The sequence below is a fragment of the Sapajus apella genome, unplaced genomic scaffold (assembly GCF_009761245.1).
Source record: "Sapajus apella isolate SASKATOON/1434 unplaced genomic scaffold, GSC_monkey_1.0 scaffold22, whole genome shotgun sequence".
NCBI lineage: Eukaryota > Metazoa > Chordata > Mammalia > Primates > Cebidae > Sapajus > Sapajus apella.
In genome coordinates, this window is record NW_022436962.1 from 8,810,550 (window position 1) to 8,831,208 (window position 20,659).

General features: G+C 45.8%; 1 protein-coding gene across 3 annotated transcripts in view; it reads left to right on the forward strand.

Moving 5' to 3' along the window:
• Nucleotides 1-9,654: 9,654 nt before the first annotated feature.
• TMCC2 (transmembrane and coiled-coil domain family 2) overlaps nt 9,655-20,659 on the forward strand; it is a 46,470-nt gene continuing 35,465 nt past the window's right edge. Inside the window, exons 1-2 of one of the 3 annotated variants that reach the window (XM_032288950.1) lie at nt 10,384-10,518; nt 11,837-11,920. Coding sequence is in view for 1 of the 3 variants with exons in the window: in XM_032288947.1 (XP_032144838.1) it covers nt 10,312-10,518 (207 nt within the window). In the remaining 2 variants the exon portion in view is untranslated. Of the gene's footprint in view, nt 10,519-11,372; nt 11,921-20,659 lie in introns of those variants that run through there. The other 2 variants (XM_032288947.1, XM_032288949.1) reach the window with 2 other exon arrangements.

Genomic DNA, 20,659 nt, shown 5'->3' on the forward strand with positions numbered 1-20,659 from the left:
CACCGCAACTGGCCCTCAAATAAGATTTTAACAGTCTCACATTCTAGCATAAAATTTAGGATTATTTCTTAGCATTCCCTCCCATATTTATCCATGACTTATCCAAAATTTATCAATATTGTTTATATCATATTTCTTTTTTTTTTTTTTTTAAGATGGAGTCTCACTCTGTCGCTTAGGCTGGAGTGCAGTGGCGTGACCTGCAACCACCGCTGCGATTCTTCTGCGTCAGCCTCCCAAGAACAAGGTGCACACTACCACACCTGGATAATTTTTGTATTTTTAGTAGAGACGATAATACTAAATACAATTCACCACATTGGCCAGGCTGGTCTCAAACTTCTGACCTTATGATCTGCCCACCTCAGACTCCCAAAGTGCTGGGATTACAGGTATGAGCCACCGTGCCTGGCCTTTATCATATTTAATTCTTATAACAACCCTGGATAGTTTTATCCTTATTTTATAGGTGAGGAAATTGAGACTTAGACTAAGTGATTTTTCTAAGTCCATACAGCTAATAACACAGATTTGTCTGACTCCAAAGCCCTAATTCTTTTAGCTGTACACAATTTTGCATTCTAATGCAAAATTTAAGTAATTTAAATAATTTTATATTACTTAAGGCTTTTAACGTTTCTATATATTCATCATATTATGTCTTTTAATAGCAGCACAATGTTCCATTCCATTATACTGTTATGCCTTGTTCCTCATCTACTCCCTATTCTTGGGACATTTAGGTAGTTTCAGATTTTTCATTATTATTATTAATTATTATGATTTGAGACAGAGTCTTGCTCTGTTGCCCAGGCTGGAGTGCAATGGTGTGATCTTGGCTCACTGCAACCTCTGCTTCCTGGGTATAAAAGATTCTCTTGCCTCAGCCTCTTGAGTAGCTGGGATTACAGGCATGCACAACCATGCCCAGCTAATTTTTGAATCTTGAGTAGAGATGGGATTTCGCCATGTTGGCCTGGCTGGTCTTGAACTCCTGTCCTCAGGTGATCCGCCCGCCTTAGCCTCCCAAAGTGCTAGAATTACAGGCATGAGCCACCATGCCCGGCCTTATCATTTTTTTTTTTGAGATGAAGTCTCACTCTGTCACCCAGGCTGGAGTGCAGTGGCATGGTCTTGGCTCACTACAACCTCTGCCTCCCAGGTTCAAGCAATTCTCCTGCCTCAGCCTCCTGTGTAGCTGGGATTACAGGCACCTACCATCATGCTCGGCTAATTTTCGTATTTTTATAGAGACAGCGTTTCACCATGTTGGCCAGGCTGGTCTTGAACTCCTGACTTCAGGTGATTCACCCGCCTCAGCCTCCTAAAGTGCTGGGATTACAGGCGTGAACCTCTGCACTCTGCCAGGTTTTTCATTATTATAAACAATGCTGCAATAAACATTTTTGTTGTTGTTCATGTAGCTTGTTTTCTTCTTTTGAATTGTTTCCTGGAGGTCAATTCCCAGGAGGGTATTACCAAAGGGAAGAGTATAAACATCTATATGGTTGTGGCTCTGTAGTACTAAACTGCCCTCTGATTGAACTGCACTGTGTCATTGCCTGTCGAAAGGGAGTACTATCTTCTCTCACCAACACCCTGTGAGAGACATGAGACGAGCCTGGGTGGACTCATTAATGAAAACAGCCCTTTGTCCCTATATCTGCTTGGGTATACCCCAGAGCCATATGAGGATGCCTGAAAACGGTTTATGACATAAGGATGCATAGTCCAGAATAATATCTCAGGGGATGGTGTGATTCCCCTTCTCACGAGAGACTTCCTCAGTTAAGTTGTCTTTTTCTCATTGAAGTCACAAGATCAGCAGAAGGTTTTTTCAAACAACTGATATTTTCCTTTTAACTTCAGAGCAACTCTTCATTCCGATGTTGGAAAAAAGTGTGGTGCCTGTTAGAACTGAAGGCCGGACTTCGGTTAGAATGGCTCATGGTTTACCATTCTGATCTCAGTGCAAAAGGGTTGGGACATTTAGGTAGTTTCAGGTTTTTCATTATTATTATTTTTTTTTTTTTTGAGATAGAGTCTTGCTCTGTTGCCCAGGCTGGAGTGCAAATAGTCTGATCTCAGTCCACTGTGACCTCTGCCTCCCAGGTTCAAGCGATTCTCCCACCTCAGTGGGTCCTTCCAGGACACCAAAGAAAGGAAGCCCTGAGAGAGCTGAAAAGGCTTCAGGAACTGTCAGGAAGAAAACGTGAGGAAAAGTCATACTAAAATAAGAAAGCTCTATTCCAACTGGTGGAAGGTGATATTGAGATTGTATGTTACTACATCTCTCTTAGTTATCTTACAGGCAAGAATACCATGTGAGGCTATTGAAAGGTTTAGATCTAAATTATACGGCACATTATTAGGAACTCAAATGATAGTTGTTATTATTAGTCAATAATTAGACTATACATAGTCTAGGCTAACAGTGCCATGGGCATTGTGGAAAAAGTATGGACATTGAAAGGAAGCAGAAGTGCTTTGGCCATCTCTTTCTAGCCAGGTTACCTAGGCACGTTTTCTATCCTCTTTGAGCCTCAGTTTCATTATCTGTAAAATGATAATGAACCTACAAAGTATGTTTTATGGACTAAATGAGAAGGTATGTCGTGCATATAGTAAGTGCTCAACTAATTCATAAATCTATCAACAAATGTGATCAACCAAGTTTTCTCCTATATCAGTGGTTCTCAAACTTCAATGCACATATCACTTAGGAAACTTGTCTAAACAGCAGTTTCAGGCTCCACCCTCAGGAATTCTGACTCTATCAGGTTGGAATGGGGCCTGGGAATCTGCATATATAACTAAATTTCAAGGTGATTATGTTGCTGGTAGTGCATGAGCCATACTTTCAGAAACACTACCCTACAGTCTCAGAGAATAAAGAGAAGAAAAAAATTCTATTTTAATATGCCATAAAACTGTAGCACGCAGATTCAAAAGAGATCCAAATATCAAATGTTCTATTTTCAAGATGTTATTTAGTTCTTCCTTACTTAAAAGAATTAGAATCATCCTAAAGCAATATTTTATCCTTTGAACATTCATGATATGGATGAATATGTGTAAATACCTCTTTTTGGCATCATCTTGATCCCTCACAGAGATCTCCCTCTCCTCCAGACCTTGGTACCTAATTATCTCCCTCTTGGAGTGTTGGCAGGTATTACCATTTCAATCTTGTGCTGTTAATTGACATTTTATCTCTATCTCATCTCCCAAACTGGACTTTAAGGCAGGGACCAATGTCTTTTATTTTACTATATCCTCTGCAAGCATCTTGTAAAGCCTTTGTACATGATGTGTCTTCATAAATCTATGTGAATGAATGTAGAGATATTGAACTTCAGACTAATATTCATTAGAGTATTACTTACCATAAAGTGACTCAAAATTATAGTTGTGAGAAGGTGAGCTATTAGGCTTTTAGGCTTGGAGCAGAGGTGTCCAATCTTTTGGCTTCCCTGGGTCACACTGGAAGAATTGTTTTGGGCCACACGTAAACTACTGATAGCCAATAAGCTAACAAAAAAAGAAAAGAAAAAAAGGGAAAATGTAATAGCAAAACATGTAATAATGTTGAAAATGCTTCTGAGTACATGATGTTTGTTGTTGTTGTTGTTGTTGTTTATTTTATTTATTTATTTATTTTTTTGAGACGGAGTTTCGCTCTTGTTACCCAGGCTGGGGTGCAATGGCGCGATCTCGGCTCACCGCAACCTCCGCCTCCTGGGTTCAGGCAATTCTCCTGCCTCAGCCTCCTGAGTAGCTGGGATTACAGGCATGCACCACCATGCCCAGCTGATTTTTTGTATTTTTAGTAGAGACGGGGTTTCACTGTGTTGACCAGGATGGTCTTGATCTCTTGACCTCGTGATCCACCCGCCTCGGCCTCCCAAAGTGCTGGGATTACAGGCGTGAGCCACCGCGCCCAGCTATTTTTTGTTTTTTTTGAGGTGAAGTTTCACTCTTGCTTCCAGGCTGGAGTGCAGTGGTGCGATCTCAGCTCACTGCAACTTCTGTCTCCCAGGTTCAAGCGATTCTCCTGCTTCAGCCTCCTGAGTAGCTGGAATTACAGGCAGCTGCCACCATGCCGGGCTAATTTTTTGTATTTTAGGTAGAGATGGGGTTTCATCATATTGCCCAGGCTGGTCTTGAACTCCTGACCTCAGGTGATCTGCCCACTTCAGCCTCCCAAAATGCTGGCATTACAGGCCTGAGCCACCTTGCCCGGCCACATTTTTTTTTTTTTTTTTTTTTTGAGATGAAGTTTCATTCTTGTTGCCCAGGCTGGAGTGCAGTGGTAAGATCTCAGCGCACTGCAACCTCCGCCTCCTGGGTTCAAGCGATTCTTCTGCCTCAGCCTCCCAAGTAGCTGGGATTACAGGCATGTGACACCACACCTGGCTAATTTTTTATTTTTAGTAGAGACGGGGTTTCTCCATGTTGGTCAGGCTGGTCTTGAACTACCATTCTCAGGTGATCTGCCTGCCTCGGCCTCCCAAAGTGCTGGGATTACAGGTGTGAGCCACTGCACCCAGCTTCACATGACGTTTTAAGAAAGTTTACAAATTTACGTTGGGTCTCATTCAAAGCCATCCTGGGTTGCATGTGGCCCATGGGCTGGGGGTTGAACAACCTTGCTTTAGAGTCAGACGGAGCTGAGCACAGATCTTGGACCTATTTGTAAGTGCTGTAACTTCTCTAAGCCTATTTTCTCATTTGTAGAGTGGGAATAATATTTACCTTGTAGGGTTGTTTCAGGAGAGTATTCACAAGGTTCCTAGCAAAATGTTGAACACCGGTGGCTCTCTTTAAATGCTAGACACTTGCTCTTACTATTATATGAAAGTACCACATAGGATAATGCATAGAACTGCCCAGAGATATTTATTTTCAGACATAAAATAATAAACAATTGATTCTCTCTGAGCAAAGCTGATATTTTCTCTCTCTTTTTAAGGTCTAGAATTTTCAGCTTTAAGTAACAGATTGTCCAGAGGTTTGTATGGATTCCCTATATAGACGGGAAAGGGCACAAAGCAACCATTTTACCAGTCCCAGGCTTTCACACATAGTAGTACAATCAGGGTTTAAGTTTATGCTTCACAGACCTCCTCTGTTCATGGCCATGATTATCGTTTTTTCTTCCATTACAGAGGATAAACCAGAATAAAAAATATGCATCCTACCTGAAATGAGAAGCAGGAACTTCTAGCTTTTTCATGTAACAGATAGGAGAGTCACCCACCCCAGGAAGAAAACAGACATTGGAACCTCCTGTGTAAGTCTTAGGGGCACTGTGAGAGAAATGATCATGAGGTTAGTAATCTGGGTTTTCTTACTCCTTTAAAACATTGCCAGTTTGGTATCAGAGATTCTGTGTTTTGAATGAAATAAAGTATACAATTTCTGCATAAATATAGTAATGGCAGCTTTATTTCTAAAGGCAAAAAATCGAGACAGCTATGTCAAAGAGTAAAGTGGTTAGTAGTTAAACGATGATATCTTTAGTTGACAGAACATTAAGCAGTCATTTAAAATATTTACTTAAACATATGGAATATGACTAATAACATATGGAATAATATGGAAAAAGGTAATAATGTGGAAAATGCTGCTGAGCACATTTCAAGTAAAAAATAGGATGAAAATGGGCCGGGCATGATGGCTCACGCCTGTAATCCCAGCACTTTGGGAGGCTGAAGCGGGTGGATCGCAAGGTCAGGAGATGGAGATCATCCTGGCCAATATGGTGAAACGCCGTGTTATTGAAAAAAAAAAAAAAAAGATTTAAAAAAATAGGATAAAATTTAGTTTAGGCTAAGAGCTTTCTCCAATCAGGAGTGATGCAGAGCCTTCCTGGTCCTCCCTTCCTTTTACAATAGCCAATAAAAAGCCTGTACTTAGTTGGTGGGATTGTGACATCATCAACAACCCAGACAATCTTCCTAAGGATTATTTGCATAGTTTACTTCTCCTAATCCAATAGAACTCAATTTCTTTTAAGGAGTGCATTGAGTGGAAGTGGTCGGTGCAATGATATTTGTATCAAATGTAGTGATCAAAATTATTATATCTGGTCCCTCTAGAGAGTACTTTTACCTTTGAATCACTCTACTCAGTATGTTAAATCTTAAAATAGTGCACTGAGAGCCACTTATCCATTTGACGTTTAATTTTTTTTTGAGACAGAGTCTCGCTCTGTTGCCCAGGCTGGAGTGCAGTGGTGCAATCTCGGCTCACTGCAATCTCCACCTCCTGGGTTCAAGCATTTCTCCTGCCTCAGTCTCCTGAGTAGCTGGAATTGCAGGCACCTGCCACCACACCCGGCTAATTTTTGTATTTTTAGTAGAGACAGGGGTTTCACCATGTTGGCCAGGCTGGTCTAGAACTTCTGACCTCAGATGATCTGCCTGCCTCAGCCTCTCAAAGTGCTGGGATTACAGGCATGAGCTACTTCATCCAGCCTAAATATTTTTTTAAGTATTGCTGTGGAGTAGGAAATAAAATTGCCTTGGATAATCTACAAGCTTCTTACTACTGGCAAAAACACCTTATTGCTTTTACAAAAAGAAACAAAAAAACAAAACCCTACTGTACACTTTGTTGATCTTGGCACCTTATCCTCTATAATGAAAGCTTCAACCATTTATCAAACTAAACGAACTGGGTGTTAACAAGAGAGCAGGATTCCATAATTCTGCCCTTTATACGCCTTGTTTATATACTTATTGGTTTAGCAAATTTTATACTACCAGAGTGCTCCCTTTCATTAGTGTAACTAGGATTTCTGTTCACAAAAAGCATTCAGCTTAGTGGGATAATTCTGCCTTTCTCATATGGCATACGGGGAGCTTGGACAAGTTAATCACTTTTGTTTCACTTAGGTTTACTACATATATACCATGTGTCAAGCATGTTCACATGTACTGTCTATCTTAATCCTCGCAATAACTGGAGAGGATAGATACTATTAGCCTCTGTTTATAGATGAGAAAACCGAGGATGAAAGAAGTTAAGCTCATAAGAAGTAACTGAACCAGAATGTTGACGTGACTTTTCTGACACCACGATCAACGTTCTTCCCACTATACTATGTTATTTACTTATAATTAACTAGTTGTGCCAAAACAGAATGGAAATGCTACTCCTACATAGCAAATATGATCACTTGCATTGTATGTCTGCAAACTTTTGTCTTATCTTGAATATCAAAACTTACTTTGTGCCTATAATTTCCCAAAGAAACATAGAATGATAGAATGCTCCAATCCTTTAAACAAAATTTCAGCCAACCAAAGTACTTTCAAGTTCTGATTTTCTTAGCTGCTCAAGAATTTACTGCAGCTAATGAAAATTTGCCATTGGCTTCAAACTGGTGGTTATAGGTCACTCAGGTCTCCACACAGACTTGTTATCCAAACTTCTTTGGCAGTAGCATATTTATTCCATAATACGACACTCAGTGAAAGTCAGAAATTGGTGGGACACATTTGAGCTCCCAAAGATAGAACCGTTGGAGTGAAACATGTAACACTTTTGAAACTGGATGACATCTACGGTCATAGCTATGGCCCTCACTCTTTGCTAGGCAATGGCCAAGTGCTTTACATATATTACCCAACACCCTATATGGTAGGTACTGTCCTTATCCCTACTTCCAAATAACTGGGAAACTGGGGCATGAAGAGGTTAGATAACCTGTCCCTACTCACATGGGCAGTGAAGAGCAGAGCTAGGATTTGTCCCCAGTCTGGCCACAGAGCCTGAGCTCTTAACCATTATGCTATGCTGCCTTTTCAAAATGGAATGTAAAGTATTAGCTGATTTTATGAAATTAAACACAGCACAGACTTTTTTGCTGACCTGAATCACAAGTTGCAAATATGACCACAAGTAGAAAATTTGGCTGTCATGCTGTATGTATATGATAATATACAAATCAACCTTAAGACCAACTTTTATCTAGTATAGAAATGAGGTATAATTCATAATTATAATGCTCTCTGCTTCCTTGAATGAAACCAAATCTCTTCCTTAAACCAAATCCCTTCACTTTCCTTCAGCTTCGAGTCAGGTCATGAACATATGTCAATGCATGCTCACCATTTGCTGGCCACCGCGTGCCCCTCAAAACTTTCCTCGGGGTCTTTGGGGCCTCTGCACTTATCTGGGCCAAGACAGGCAGGGAGCAGTATATTCCTCTGCTTGAAACCCTGCACCATGGGAACCTGCCCCCACCGGTTCTGTCTACTCCTGCCCACGGTCTACACTGGCATCCTGCCATCCCCTCACCATTGAAAATGCTAAATAAAGGCTTATAGCTTTGTGTTTCCACATTATGCTTGATTCTTTGTGGTAGATGTGGGGGGTGGTTCTATATTCCCAGCCCATCCTAAATTCCTATCTTCTAAAAGTGGAGCTGCCTAGTTTAGAAAGTAGCTGCTTGGCTGAAGTAAATTCTTAACAAATTAGTCTCTTCTAGGATACACATTAAAATGAGTGGTTGGAATGGGAAGATGACAGAACAGAGAGTCAAGAGACTCCGATTAGTGAGACTGAAGTGAGGCTAGAATGGCACGATGGGTGTGAAAGAGATTGGTAAACTGTAAAATCCTTTAGAGACCGTGTGGCCCCTTCACTGTCGAGGCCAGTGGTTCTCAAAGGGTAGCGTGTGTCAGAATTACCTAGAGGGCTTGTCAAAACAGATTTCTTGGCTCACTACTTCTGATTCTGTAGGTCTGGCTGGTGGCCAAGAATTTGCGTTTCTATCAAGTTCCCGGGTGATGCTGATGCTGTAGTCCAAGGACCACATTTTGAGAACCACTGGTTGCTAGATGAGTAAAAGCCATTGTGTCCACCTGAGGACATACAACAGGCGCTCAGATGCGGTTGTTATTATTACTACTCTCCATATCTTGGTAACCCCAACGTTTGCTCTCTTCTGCTTCCAGATTACTCAGCACAGTTTGGCTGAGATTTATGCAAAGAGAGACAGCATTCCTTTTCGACACTTCTATATGTAGCAACCTCCTGCCATTAATACCCTTTCTTATTTAAAAGCTGCTTCACAGTTTGTAAGGAACTCTCACGTTATTATGTTTTTATATGAAATGCTTCCCAATTTCTGAGCATAAAGCCAAGTAAAGTCTCATTAAGAAATATGCACTTAAAGCCGGGGACCGGACGATCAGGAGAGAACACCCTCTCCCCTTACCATTTGCAGCTCTGAATGTAGGCACAGGTTTGACTCAGACCAAGCATCTTAGAGGGGATAGGTGTCTCCCTTATGTATATAAGGTGCAAAGTTAGAGCCCCAGAAAGCAGTGATAATAAACATCCCTCTTGTGCCCCTTCTCGCCAAATAAAGCGAATGGGTGGAGGAAATCCCGGGCGAGCCTTCCCTGGCAGGGTCCCTCAAGCTGGCGCCGAAACTGCGACTCCCACGCCCGCCACCCCCGCCCCTGAGCGACAGCCCGCTCTCCGCAATGCAAAAACGCAGCAGCATCGCCCTCCAGCCCTCTCCTGGGGGATCGCACGGTGCAACCAACCCTAAAAACGTGGCCGCGCGACGCCCCCTCAGCTCCACGGGCTTCCCATTGGCCGGTTGCCGCTGTCACTCCCTCCTAGCCTCGCCTTCCAGCTCCCGGGCGGAGGCAGCCGGGCGGGGTAGGTTGCGCGCTCGCCGCGGGCTCGGGCCGCGGTCGCGGCTTTGCAGCAGGCAGCGCCGCGGGCGGGGAGCGGGGCGCGCGGGCCGGAGCAGGGGCCGGGCGCGCTGCGGGCTCCGCGGCCGGCCCATGCGGGGCGGGGGCCGGTGGCAGGGCCGGGGGCCGCAGCCGGCGCCGAGGGCGGCCGACTAGGACCTGCCCGGCCGGCTGCCCCGCGCCCCGCCTCGCCCCGCAGCCCGGCCGACCGGGAGGGATGCGCTGTGCCGCCCAGCTCCTCTCCATCCTGCGCGTGCCCTGAAGCAGAAAGTTTGGGGGCCGGGGGTTGTCTCCCGCCTCCCTCCTGCAATGACTGCCCAAGGACTCTTGCTGCCCAGCCTCGACTGTGACCTGCCTTCGCTCCCCAGGTCGAAATGAACTATTCCAAGCTGTAACCAAGGCTCACCTTCTCGCCCCTCCTTCACCGGCCTTTAAGATTTTTTTTTTTTTTAATTGAAGCAATTGTGGTCTGCCATCTCCCCTCCTTATTAATAAGTTAGACCCCAGGCCTCATTTCTGAGCAGAAGAGGGGGTGCGGTCTTCCCCAAGACGGCTCGCTGGAAGGACAGATTCCCCTTGCCGACCCACATACATCATGAAGAGGTGCAAATCGGACGAGCTGCAGCAACAACAGGGCGAGGAGGATGGAGCTGGGCTGGAAGATGCCGCTTCCCACCTGCCGGGCGCGGACCTCCGGCCTGGGGAGACCACGGGTGCTAACTCTGCTGGCGGGCCAACTTCGGACGCCGGCGCTACCGCGGCGCTCAACCCAGGTCCCCGAAGCAAGCCTCCTGATTTAAAGGTGAGCGCAGACCATCCCCCGGCAAGCCCAGCCCGCGACTTAGCTCTCGCCACCCCACGCAGAAGTGCTTTAACAGGTTAAAAGTGAGGGGGGGAAGCCAGGCAAAGGTCAGAGAGGATGAGCGGATGCTTGGCTGGCACCCCAGGAAGGACGTCAGGTACCATTTCTGCCTCTTTCAGCTCCATTTCAGTTCTCTGTGTTTGTTCCCTATTATTCAGCAAACGTTTTAGTGACTCACCCATCCGAGATTGTTTGAAAAATGTGTGTGAAGTGCTATTCGCGAAGGGCTGGAGAAATCCAAGATGCTAACCAAAAAAGTGGACATCACTTTCCCTCCTGTAGGATGGCAGGAGTTAGAAATTGCAACATGGGAGGCCAAGCAGGTGACCATTAGTTTTCTTTGCTGAGTAAGTCTCTTCCCATTGGGATCTTTGGGTGCCTTTTTTTTTTTTAATTTATTTTAAATTTGGAAAGACAGAGTCTTGCTCTGTCGCCCAGGCTGGAGTGCAGTGGCGTGATCTCGGCTCACTGCGACCTCCGCCTCCTGGGTTCAAGCAATTCTCCTGTCTCAGCCTCCCGAGTAGCTGGGATTACAGGCACGCGCCACCACGCCCGACTAATTTTTGTATTTTTAGCAGAAACGGGGTTTTGCCATGTTGGCCAGGCTGCTCTTGAACTTCTGACCTCAGGTGATCCTCCCACCTCAGCCTCCCAAAATGCTGGGATTACTGGCGTGAGCCACCGCGCCCAGCCCCATTGGGATCTTTGAGCGCTTTCCTGGATGAAGCTGTTTGCCGGTCTGGGAACGGGGGTGTGTGGATTTCCTGCCGTTAGGTGGAGCCAGAGGTTAAGATAGTGCTTGGAGATCTCCGCCTGCCTGCTGAACCAACCCCCAGGGTGGAGAACTGACAGGTGGTGGAGCAGTGCTTGGGCTGGTTTGGGGCCTCAGTTCAAGTTGCATACATGCTGAGCCGGCAGCTAGAACCAGAAGCCAAAAGAACTGCTCACATGGAGCTGTTTATTTTCTGGCCTGAGGTTGCGGAAACAATTGGCGAGCTGTGTTGAATATATCTCTATCAATTAAAACAGCAGCTGAGATAAATAATGCACCTTTGCAGGAACTGCCACAGGGACTGCAGGCTCAGGCTTCTTAAGCCAACTCACCGTCGGGCTGAGCGAGATGTCAGCCCAAGGAAGGAACTTAGGTGCCTTGGAGATTGATACCTCACAGTTATTTTCTCCGGAGAAGGTGTGGGGTCTGGGCTGGGGGAACGGAAAGGACTCCGTTACATTTAATAAAGCCTGTATCCTATGGCAGCAGCCGCAAAGGAGCTCGCCAGAATAAGCCAATGACATTCCTCGTTTGGGCTGAGCGGCTCAGAGTCAGGAAGTCAGAGCGCAGGTGAGTGTGTGCTTTTACCCGTGTATGTTACCTGTCCGTGTGCCTTGGGGAGGAGTGAAAAGGGGGACAACTAGGTCCTTGTGTGTGCTTTTAAAATTTTGCAGTAATTATTCAAATCTGACCTCTGGTTCTGCTGCCGTCCTTTTCAGAGCTTCATGGCTAGCCTTATGTCTAGAGGATCTCTGTGGGGTAGGCTCTCTCTGCACAGGAAGCTTGAGCTTTCGTCAGGCCCTTGGTGTTTATCTCTGCTGTCACCCCCGAGTCCATCCCTTGTGGGCAGGAGTTGTAGTTTCTGTTTTAAGTGAGACGGTGAGGGAGAAGGGGTCCCTTTAATGCTGTTGTGGGGAGCAGGCTAGCCTTCTGCAGCAGCCCCATTCTGGGCCGGTCCAGATGAGTCTGGCCAGCACAAACCCTGATTCTTTGACCAGATGAAACCCTCAGCTAAGTCTATGAGAGGCAGCTTTGGAAATTCCCCTACTTTTCAGCTCAGAACAGCAGTGGAAACTGTTTTCTCCATTTATTTCCCCCAGTTGCCTTCATAAGGAAGATGGGCTTGTCGTGGCACAGGGGCTGCAGTGTCTCTGTAGACAGGATTGCCTTAAGCTTGTTCATTTCTACTCTCCTATGTCATCTTTCTTTCTTCCTTTTTTTTTTTTTTTTGTTTAGTGAGGCCCTCATTCTGGTCAGGGGCAGATGTAGTAACTGTAGTAAACTGTACACTGATATTAACTGCTGAACTTCCCTCAACCAGAATTGAAATCAGGTGCAAGAAAAGGAGGCTCCCCCTTACCCCCCAGAGAAAACATACTACTGAACACAGCAATATGGACCCAGCAAGGAGCAGAAAGCCCAGCTGCAGCCTGCTTGTGGGAGCACAGGGAAACAAGCAGGGCTTTTCCTGTTTATCTCTGTCTGCTTCATCACAACATGTTTACTACAGGGCGCAAGGGACTTCCAACCAGATGACTTGGGGACTTGCACAATTTGATTTGCTGTGTGGTCTCAGGCAAATCACTCAACTTTTCTGGGGAAAGGGACTAGGAATATTGGAGTGTGTCCAAGTAGCTGGGACTACAGGAGCACGCCACCATGCCTGCCTAATTTTTAACTCTTTTATAAAGACAAGGTCTCACTATGTTGCCTAGGCTGTTCTCGAACTCCTGGGCTCTGATCTTCCCTTCTCAGCCTCCCAAAAAGCTGGGATTACAGGTGTGAGCCATGGTGCCCCGCCCCTCCAGACTTGCCTTCCAGTGCTGGAAAAGTTGTTTTCCAATGCTGGCACAGTTTTCCAGTGATGGAAAAATTCCCTTATTGGGTCAGGAACTGGGTAGAAGTTGACTTGTTTTAGATTTGATGGTGGTACCACAGAAGGGTGTTTAATTTTTAATGCCCCCTACCCTATACCTGTGTTTGGTCAAGGCAGATAAGGAGTTCTAGTTTGCTTTTGTTTTCATTTTAAACTTTGGAGATGGGAACTCTTGGTCCCTTGGTCCCACTTCTGTTTTCACATGACAGCTCCAGGCACTGTGATGAATTAAGTGCATTGGAAGAAATAATCTTGAGAAAGGAGAGGAAAAAATAGAGGTTGGAGAAGAGGAGAGATTTTTTTTTTTTTTTTTTTTTTGAGATGTAATCTCACTTTGTCGCCCAGGCTGGAGTGCAATGGTGCAATCTCTGGTTACTGCAACCTCTGCCTCCCGGGTTTAAGCGATTCTCCTGTCTCAGCCTCCTGAGTAGCTGGGACTACAGGTGCCTGCCATGATTCCTGGCTAATTTTTTGTATTTTTAGTAGAGATGGGGTTTCACTGTTTTCCCCAGGCTGGTCTTGAACTCCTGAGCTCAGACAATCCACCCGCCTTGGCCTCCCAAAGTGGTAGGATTACAGGTGTGAGCCACTGCGCCCAGCCTGAGGAATTTTTATCTTTGCCAAAGAGATCTGAATGATGTTTAACTAGTGACAGCCAGAGATTTCAGAGGCTCCTGTGGTTGCCCTCTGGTCCTTCAGCACTGTGGACCATCCTACTGTGCACTGTAAATTTCTGCTACGGTAGCCTGGGATCTGTGATTATAGGGTGGGAAGGGCCAATGAAAAGTAGTAGTTCTGAGGTGGGCAGATCACGAGGTCAAGAGATCGAGACCATCCTGGCCAACATGGTGAAACCCCGTCTCTACTAAAAATACAAAAAAATTAGCTGGGCGTGGTGGCACGCGCCTGTGGTCCCAGCTACTCGGGAGGCTGAGGCAGGAGAATTGCTTGAACCCGGGACACGGAGATTGCGGTGATCCGAAATCGCACCACTGCACTCCAGCCTGGCGCCTGATGACAGAGTGAGACTCTGTCTCAAAAAAAAAAAAAAAGAAAAAAGAAAAAGTAGTAATTAAGCAGCAATTTTAAAACTGTAATAGAAAAATAACCTAAAATGGACTTTGCCTTACAGGAGGTTCATGCAGATATATTGAGGGTCTTCTCAACTGTTCCGTACACCTGCGGGACCTTTGGGGAAAATCTCAGTAGACACTCCTGCAACAGGAGCGTAACATTCTTCAGCCACTTGCAGCTTGGATTCCTGTTGAACTACTCAAGTTCATGTCTCCATTCATTTGTCCTTTTTTTTTTTTCTTTTTTTTTTTTTTTTTTTGGGATTACAGGCTTGAGCCACCGCGCCCGGCCTCATTTGTCCTTATTGTCCAGTCTTGTGCTGCTAACAGATTACCTGCTCGTTGGGAGGAGATGCTGGGTTTGCTAGCCACAGAGAGTGCTGGCTGACCAAAAGTACACCAGAATTCTACAGTGAGAAAACCCAGTTCCATTGCATATGGGAGGAGATGGGGAGCTTAGGGGAATACTGCAGACAGGGAGCACGCATTCCTGTTGAAAATACAGCATATGGGCTGGGAGCGGTGGGTGGCTCATGCCAGTGATCCCAGCACTTTGGGAGGCTGAGGTGGGTGGATCACTTGAGGCCAGGAGTTCGAGACCAGCCTGGCCAACATGGTAAAATCCTGTGTTTAATCAAAATTAGCCAAGTGCGGTGGCACACACCTGTAGTCCCAGCTACTTGGGAGGCTGAGGTGGGAAGATCGCCTGAGTCCAGGAGGTTGAATCTGCAGTGAGCCGTGATCATGCCACTGCACTCCAGCCTAGGCTACAGAGCAAGACCCTGTCTCAAAAAACAAAAAACCCACAACGTGTGGTAGATACTTCTGAGGCCTAGGATGAGTAGCCAAGCATAAGAGTGAGCTGGTTCTATCCTGATATGTGATGGAAGCCTGAAGGCAGCAGAGGAAATTACCAACCTCCCCACCTCTCTCACCCCTTGTGCATCGGGAAGAACTGAGCCTTTCCTGAAAGGAAACGTCTGGGAATGTTGGCCATCAGCCTTCCCCTGGACTTTCCCTGAGGTTCTCTTTCCTCTCACAAAAGCCCCTTTAAGTAATTTCCCCAGAGATTTCTGAGCAGTATTAGTATCTTTCCCTGAAGAAAAAGGGGGAGCTCCAAATTCCATCATTCTCCTCCTGGTCTGAAGCACTTTTGACCCAAGACTCATTTGGGTCCCAGCTCGTGTTCAAATCACACCATACACTGGTCTTCCTGCCTACTTACTGAAGAGCAGGAAAAACAATTCACAGCCAGATATCTGAGAGAAAGTCACAACTGAGTCCTGCGTGGTTCTCCCTGCTGGATCTCCGCCTTTCCTGGTGGTCACAGGCAGCTTCCTCCCCACGCCATGAGTGGCCTGTGTTCCTTTAGCGCTCCTGCCTACAGCCCACTAGAGAAGGGTTTATGCAGTCAGCAGATACTGATCACCTTCGGCAGGAAAGATGCTGCTGAATTAAATTGTGAAACGTGAATATAAAAATGCCTGAAAACGTGTGCAGTTTAAATAACAGAAGCAAAACAGACACCTCGTCTACCCAAGTCAAGAAAAAAACTGACATTCCCGAGAAGCCCCTGCTTGTTTTCTGTTCTTTTGTTTGTTTCTTATATATATTTTTTCAAGGCTCAGGGTTTTGATAAAATTTGTAAGTCTCAGTTTTTGTTTTTTTTAAAGGCTAGTGAAGTGAAGTAGTGGGAGTGGAGAGTTTTCTTATTTTTTAAATGAAGGAAAAGACAAGCTACTTCATAAGAATGTGGGTGAGATGAAGATGTGTGCATTCTCTGGGGCTCTCTAGGAGCTTTCTGATGGTTGGGATGGCTCTCTGGGGGCCTGCTGCATCTTGAGGCCCCAGTAGATGTGTTAAGTCTTGAAGATTCCTGCAATCTCATGTGGGAGCTGGACACCTACGATAAATGGAGGTAGAATTGAGATATGCCTAAAAACAAGGAAATGGGAAATTAGTTATTTGGCCTCACCTCCAGGTGAGCTTCCAGGTCAAACAGGATGAAATACTTGCAAGAAAACCATCATGGAAATACACATAAGTTTAAGGGTGCTTAGAGCATCCTGCAGTGCAATTAGAAACTTACGAGTGTAGGCCGGGCGCGGTGGCTCAAGCCTGTAATCCCAGCACTGTGGGAGGCCGAGGCGGGTGGATCACGAGGTCAAGAGATCGAGACCATCCTGGTCAACATGGTGAAACCCCGTCTCTACTAAAAATACAAAAAATCAGCTGGGCATGGAGGTACATGCCTGTAATCCCAGCGACTCAGGAGGCTGAGGCAGGAGAATTGCCTGAACCCGGGAGGCGGAGGTTGCGGTGAGCCGAGATCGTGCCATTGCACTCCAGCCTGGGTAACAAGAGCGAAACTCCGTCTCAAAAAAAAAAAAAAAAAATGAAACTTACGAGTGTTAATCAGGGAAGGTGTTAGGGTTTATGCCAGTGTAGGGTTAAAAGTAAGATCTAGCCTTTTTTTTTTTTTTTGAGATGGAATCTCATTCTGTCTTGCTCAGGCTGGAGTAAAGTGGCATGATCTCTGCTCACTGCAGCCTCTGCCTCCCAGGTTCAAGCGATTTTCCTGTCTCAGTTTCCTGAGTAGCTGGGACTATAGGCGTCTGCCACCATGCCAGGCTAATTTTGTATTTTGAGTAGAGATGGGGTTTCACCTCGGGTGATCCACCCTCTTTGGCCTCAAAGAGTGCTGGGATTACTGGTGTGAGCCACTGTGCTGGCCTAGAGCAAGATTTTAAAGAAGGGGTGGAATATTAATTACCAAACAAGAGCAAAGGGACTTTCTAAATGGGGGAAGGGAGATAGCCAGGGCTTTTTTAGGATGATTGCCCTGTTTCACTAGAATGATCAGGAACATGGAGGGTAGTCCGAATGCTGGTTACCTGTTTTGTCCGGCTTGTACCTTATGTGAGACAGGCAGAGGGTTGGAAAGGCCAGGATTGCCCCACACCCACCCCCTCCGGCCTTTAGTAATATTCAAAGCAGCTTAATATGTGGGCTCTGGAGGAACTGGTGACAATGGGAAAGCATGTGGCAAATGGAGCTCCCTGTTCTCCTGGCACACATTGAGTTCTAGATTAATTCCCAGCTGCCCTAGTTGTTCTAGTGGGAACTGTCTTGCAGGCTCAGTATTTACAGAATGTGCTTCTTTTTGTGTATCTAATTGTGTCTTCACTGCCAATCCCATTAACAAGAATCTTCAACAAGGAGTTGAAACATCTGATAGGATCTGAATTTTATGTCGAAGTTTTAAGAGTAGGGGTTATCAGGAGCTGGGGAAAAGGACTCAGGCAGCTTCTCAGTGGTGGTCTTAAAGGCCAACTCAGAACTCATTTCTGTTTTCATCTCTCTCTTAAGAAATGGCATCTGCCTTTGAAATCTCCATAGACTACTAGCGTGGTACATTTTCAGAATGAGGCCATAGCTGGCCAGGGTCCGCCTTTGTCAGCTAAACACTTACGTCTCTCTTGGTGTAAGAAGTTAGGGCAAAGCTGTTGGCGGATAGCAGGTATGTTTGTGATTGTGCTAGAAAAGCAATTATTTGGCTGGACGTGGTGACTCATGCCTGTAATCTCAGCACTTTGGGAGGATCACGAGGTCAGAAGTTCGAGACCAGCCTGGCCAGCATGGTGGGACTCCATCTCTACTAAAAATACAAAAAATTAGTCAGGCATGGTGGTGAGCACTGTAGTCCCAGCACTTGGGAGGCTGAGGCAGGAGAATCGCTTGAACCCAGGAGGTAGAGGTTGCAGTGAACTGAGATTGCGCCACTGCACTCCAGCAGCCTGGGTGACAGAGTAAGACTCTCAAAAAAAAAAGAAAAAGAAAAACAGTTATTTGACTTTTCAAACTAAATGACTAAATGCTTTCTTATGCCAGCTAGGTTAACTGTTGATGTCCACCAGGGAAAGCTGGCTATAAGGACATGAGCCCCCCACCTGAGCCCTCCCTGAGCCCTCCTAATCCATTTGCGAAGACATCACAGGCATTCTGACTCCTTGGTCTGTGTTCATCTCCTTCCAAGCCAACTCAGTCTTGGCAGTTACGAAGACAATAGAGTGAGGAGAGGTAGCAGAAGGAATCTGAGTTAGACACAAGAAAAGTCTGTTGGAGCGTTTTAAATCTTTGTGAAAGGTTATGTCTTTAGAAAAGGTTGTTATCTAAGGATTAAAATCACCTTTGTAAGATGGGTTTGTAGAGACTTGGGTAATGTCTGCTCAGAAAATAAATGAACAAATAATTTGCATAGCAGTCTCCATGTTTGTGTTGAAGCCTCTGCCAGGTAATGTTAGGGACATAAAGATGTAGGCGCCGGAGCTCCTGCTGTCCAGTCACGCATATTCTCATCAAGGGTTCTGTCCATCAGCAGGTGAGAAGTTAGATAACAGTTGGAGAGAGCACCAGAAGCGATGTCACAAGGCAGTACACGATTAATTGTAAAATGAGTGGTGCAGATAATGAGCGCTTATGTGTTCAGGGCAGAGCGAGATCGCTGCAGACTGGTGTGATCAGAGAGGGCTTTATGGAGTGGTGAGGTGGCGAAGGATGGGTAGGATGCAGAGAGGCAGAGAGAGGGCACACCATGCTGGGAACATTAATAAAAGTCTTCTATGCCGGTGTGTGCTGAGTCAGTTCTGCCTAAAGACATGGTGGATGAGGTGACCTTTCTCCACTTGCTTTGGCCCCAGGCAGAATTCTCTAAGCAATAAAGGAAAGAGGTATCAAAATAAAATTGAGAATGGAGGAATTATTTGCCTGTGAGTTGAGTTTTTTTTTTTTTTTTTTTTTTTTTAATGTCAGCTGTGAGGCAGGGGAAGAAATAAATGATTCCAAAAATCTTTCATCACTGGGTTTCCAGTAGAAACCCCAAGTGGCCTCAACAGTTGTAGCTGCTTACTATATACCATTATGAACATCAGCACCAAACCTGGGGTCATGGTTCCTCTCCTGCTCCCACTTAGGCTCCCCATTCAGAGCTTCTTAAGGGCAATTGGAGACTTCTCCAATCCATTTTGGATCCTGAGAGTAGAACTCTGTGGGTTTTTACAGTGATTAGTTCTCTAATGCTGGCCCCGTTTCCATAGAGACCCTATAAATAGAGGAACGTTGGCAACCTAGGCTGGCAAAAGCTCAGGGTGACCCAGTCACCCCACTGAACCCTCACAGCCATACCTTTGGTAGGGTGGAAGGAATTTCAAACTTAGGTAGGAGGAAGGGCTATGCAGTTAGCTGCCAGGTGGGATAATTAGCTATAGGTTAGTGTGACTTTCATTTTCCTGGGATTTGTTGAGAACACAGGGACCTGTAAAACTTAGAAACCACACCAGGTGTTTGACTAGTGGTGGCTCACATTTGTAATCCCAGCACTTTGGGAGGCCGAGGCAGGCAGATCACAAGATCAGGAGTTTGAGACTAGCGTGACCAATATGGTGAAACCCCAACTCTACTAAAAACACAAAAATTGGCTGGGCATGGTGCTGTGTGCCTGTAATCCCAGCTACTTGGGAGTCTGAGGCAGGAGAATTGCTTGAACTGGGCGGTGGAGGCTGCAGTGAGCCGAGAGTGTGCCATTGCACTCCAGCCTGAGCGACAGAGCGAGACTCCATCTCAAAAAAAAAAAAAAATTAGAAACCACTTTTGGTCATTTTTAACCAGATGGTACCAATGACACTGTACCCCAAGGCATTTTAGTTTTGGATTCATACAGCTATGTTTGCAGATTTTGGAGCAAACTTCCCCTTTAGGGGACCCACACCCAGGGAGGAAGACAGATGAAGCCCAACTGTTCAGAAACCACAGCCTTCTCAGGAAGGATCTTTCAGAAGCCATCTAGTCCTCCCTTTCTTCCTGAAAGGACAATACCACCCAAGGAGGTGGGGTCCTTCCTGCCCTTTCAGATAGTTCCAGGGGAGGGACAGCAAACTCCCCTCACTTCCTTCCCCAGGGCACGTCACCCTGGGAAGCTCTCCTTTCTGGATAACTTCTGGCCAGTTTTGGGGGTGGCACTTTTTGCTTTGGTCTTATGGACCATGAAAGCCCTGTTTGGCCAGGCGCGGTGGCTCACACCTGTAACCCCAGCACTTTTGGAGGCCGAGGCAGATGGATCTCCTGAGGTCAGGAGTTCAAGACCAGCCTGTCCAACGTGGTGACACCCCATCTCTACTCAAAATACAAAAATTAGCCAGGTGTGGTGGCAGATGCCTATAATCCCAGCTACTTGGGAGACTGAGACAGGAATCACTTGAACCCAGGAGGCGGAGATTGCAGTGAGCTGAGATCGCGCCATTGCACTCCAGCCTGGGCAACAGAGAGAGAAACTCCATTAAAAAAAAAAAAAAAAAGCCTGGG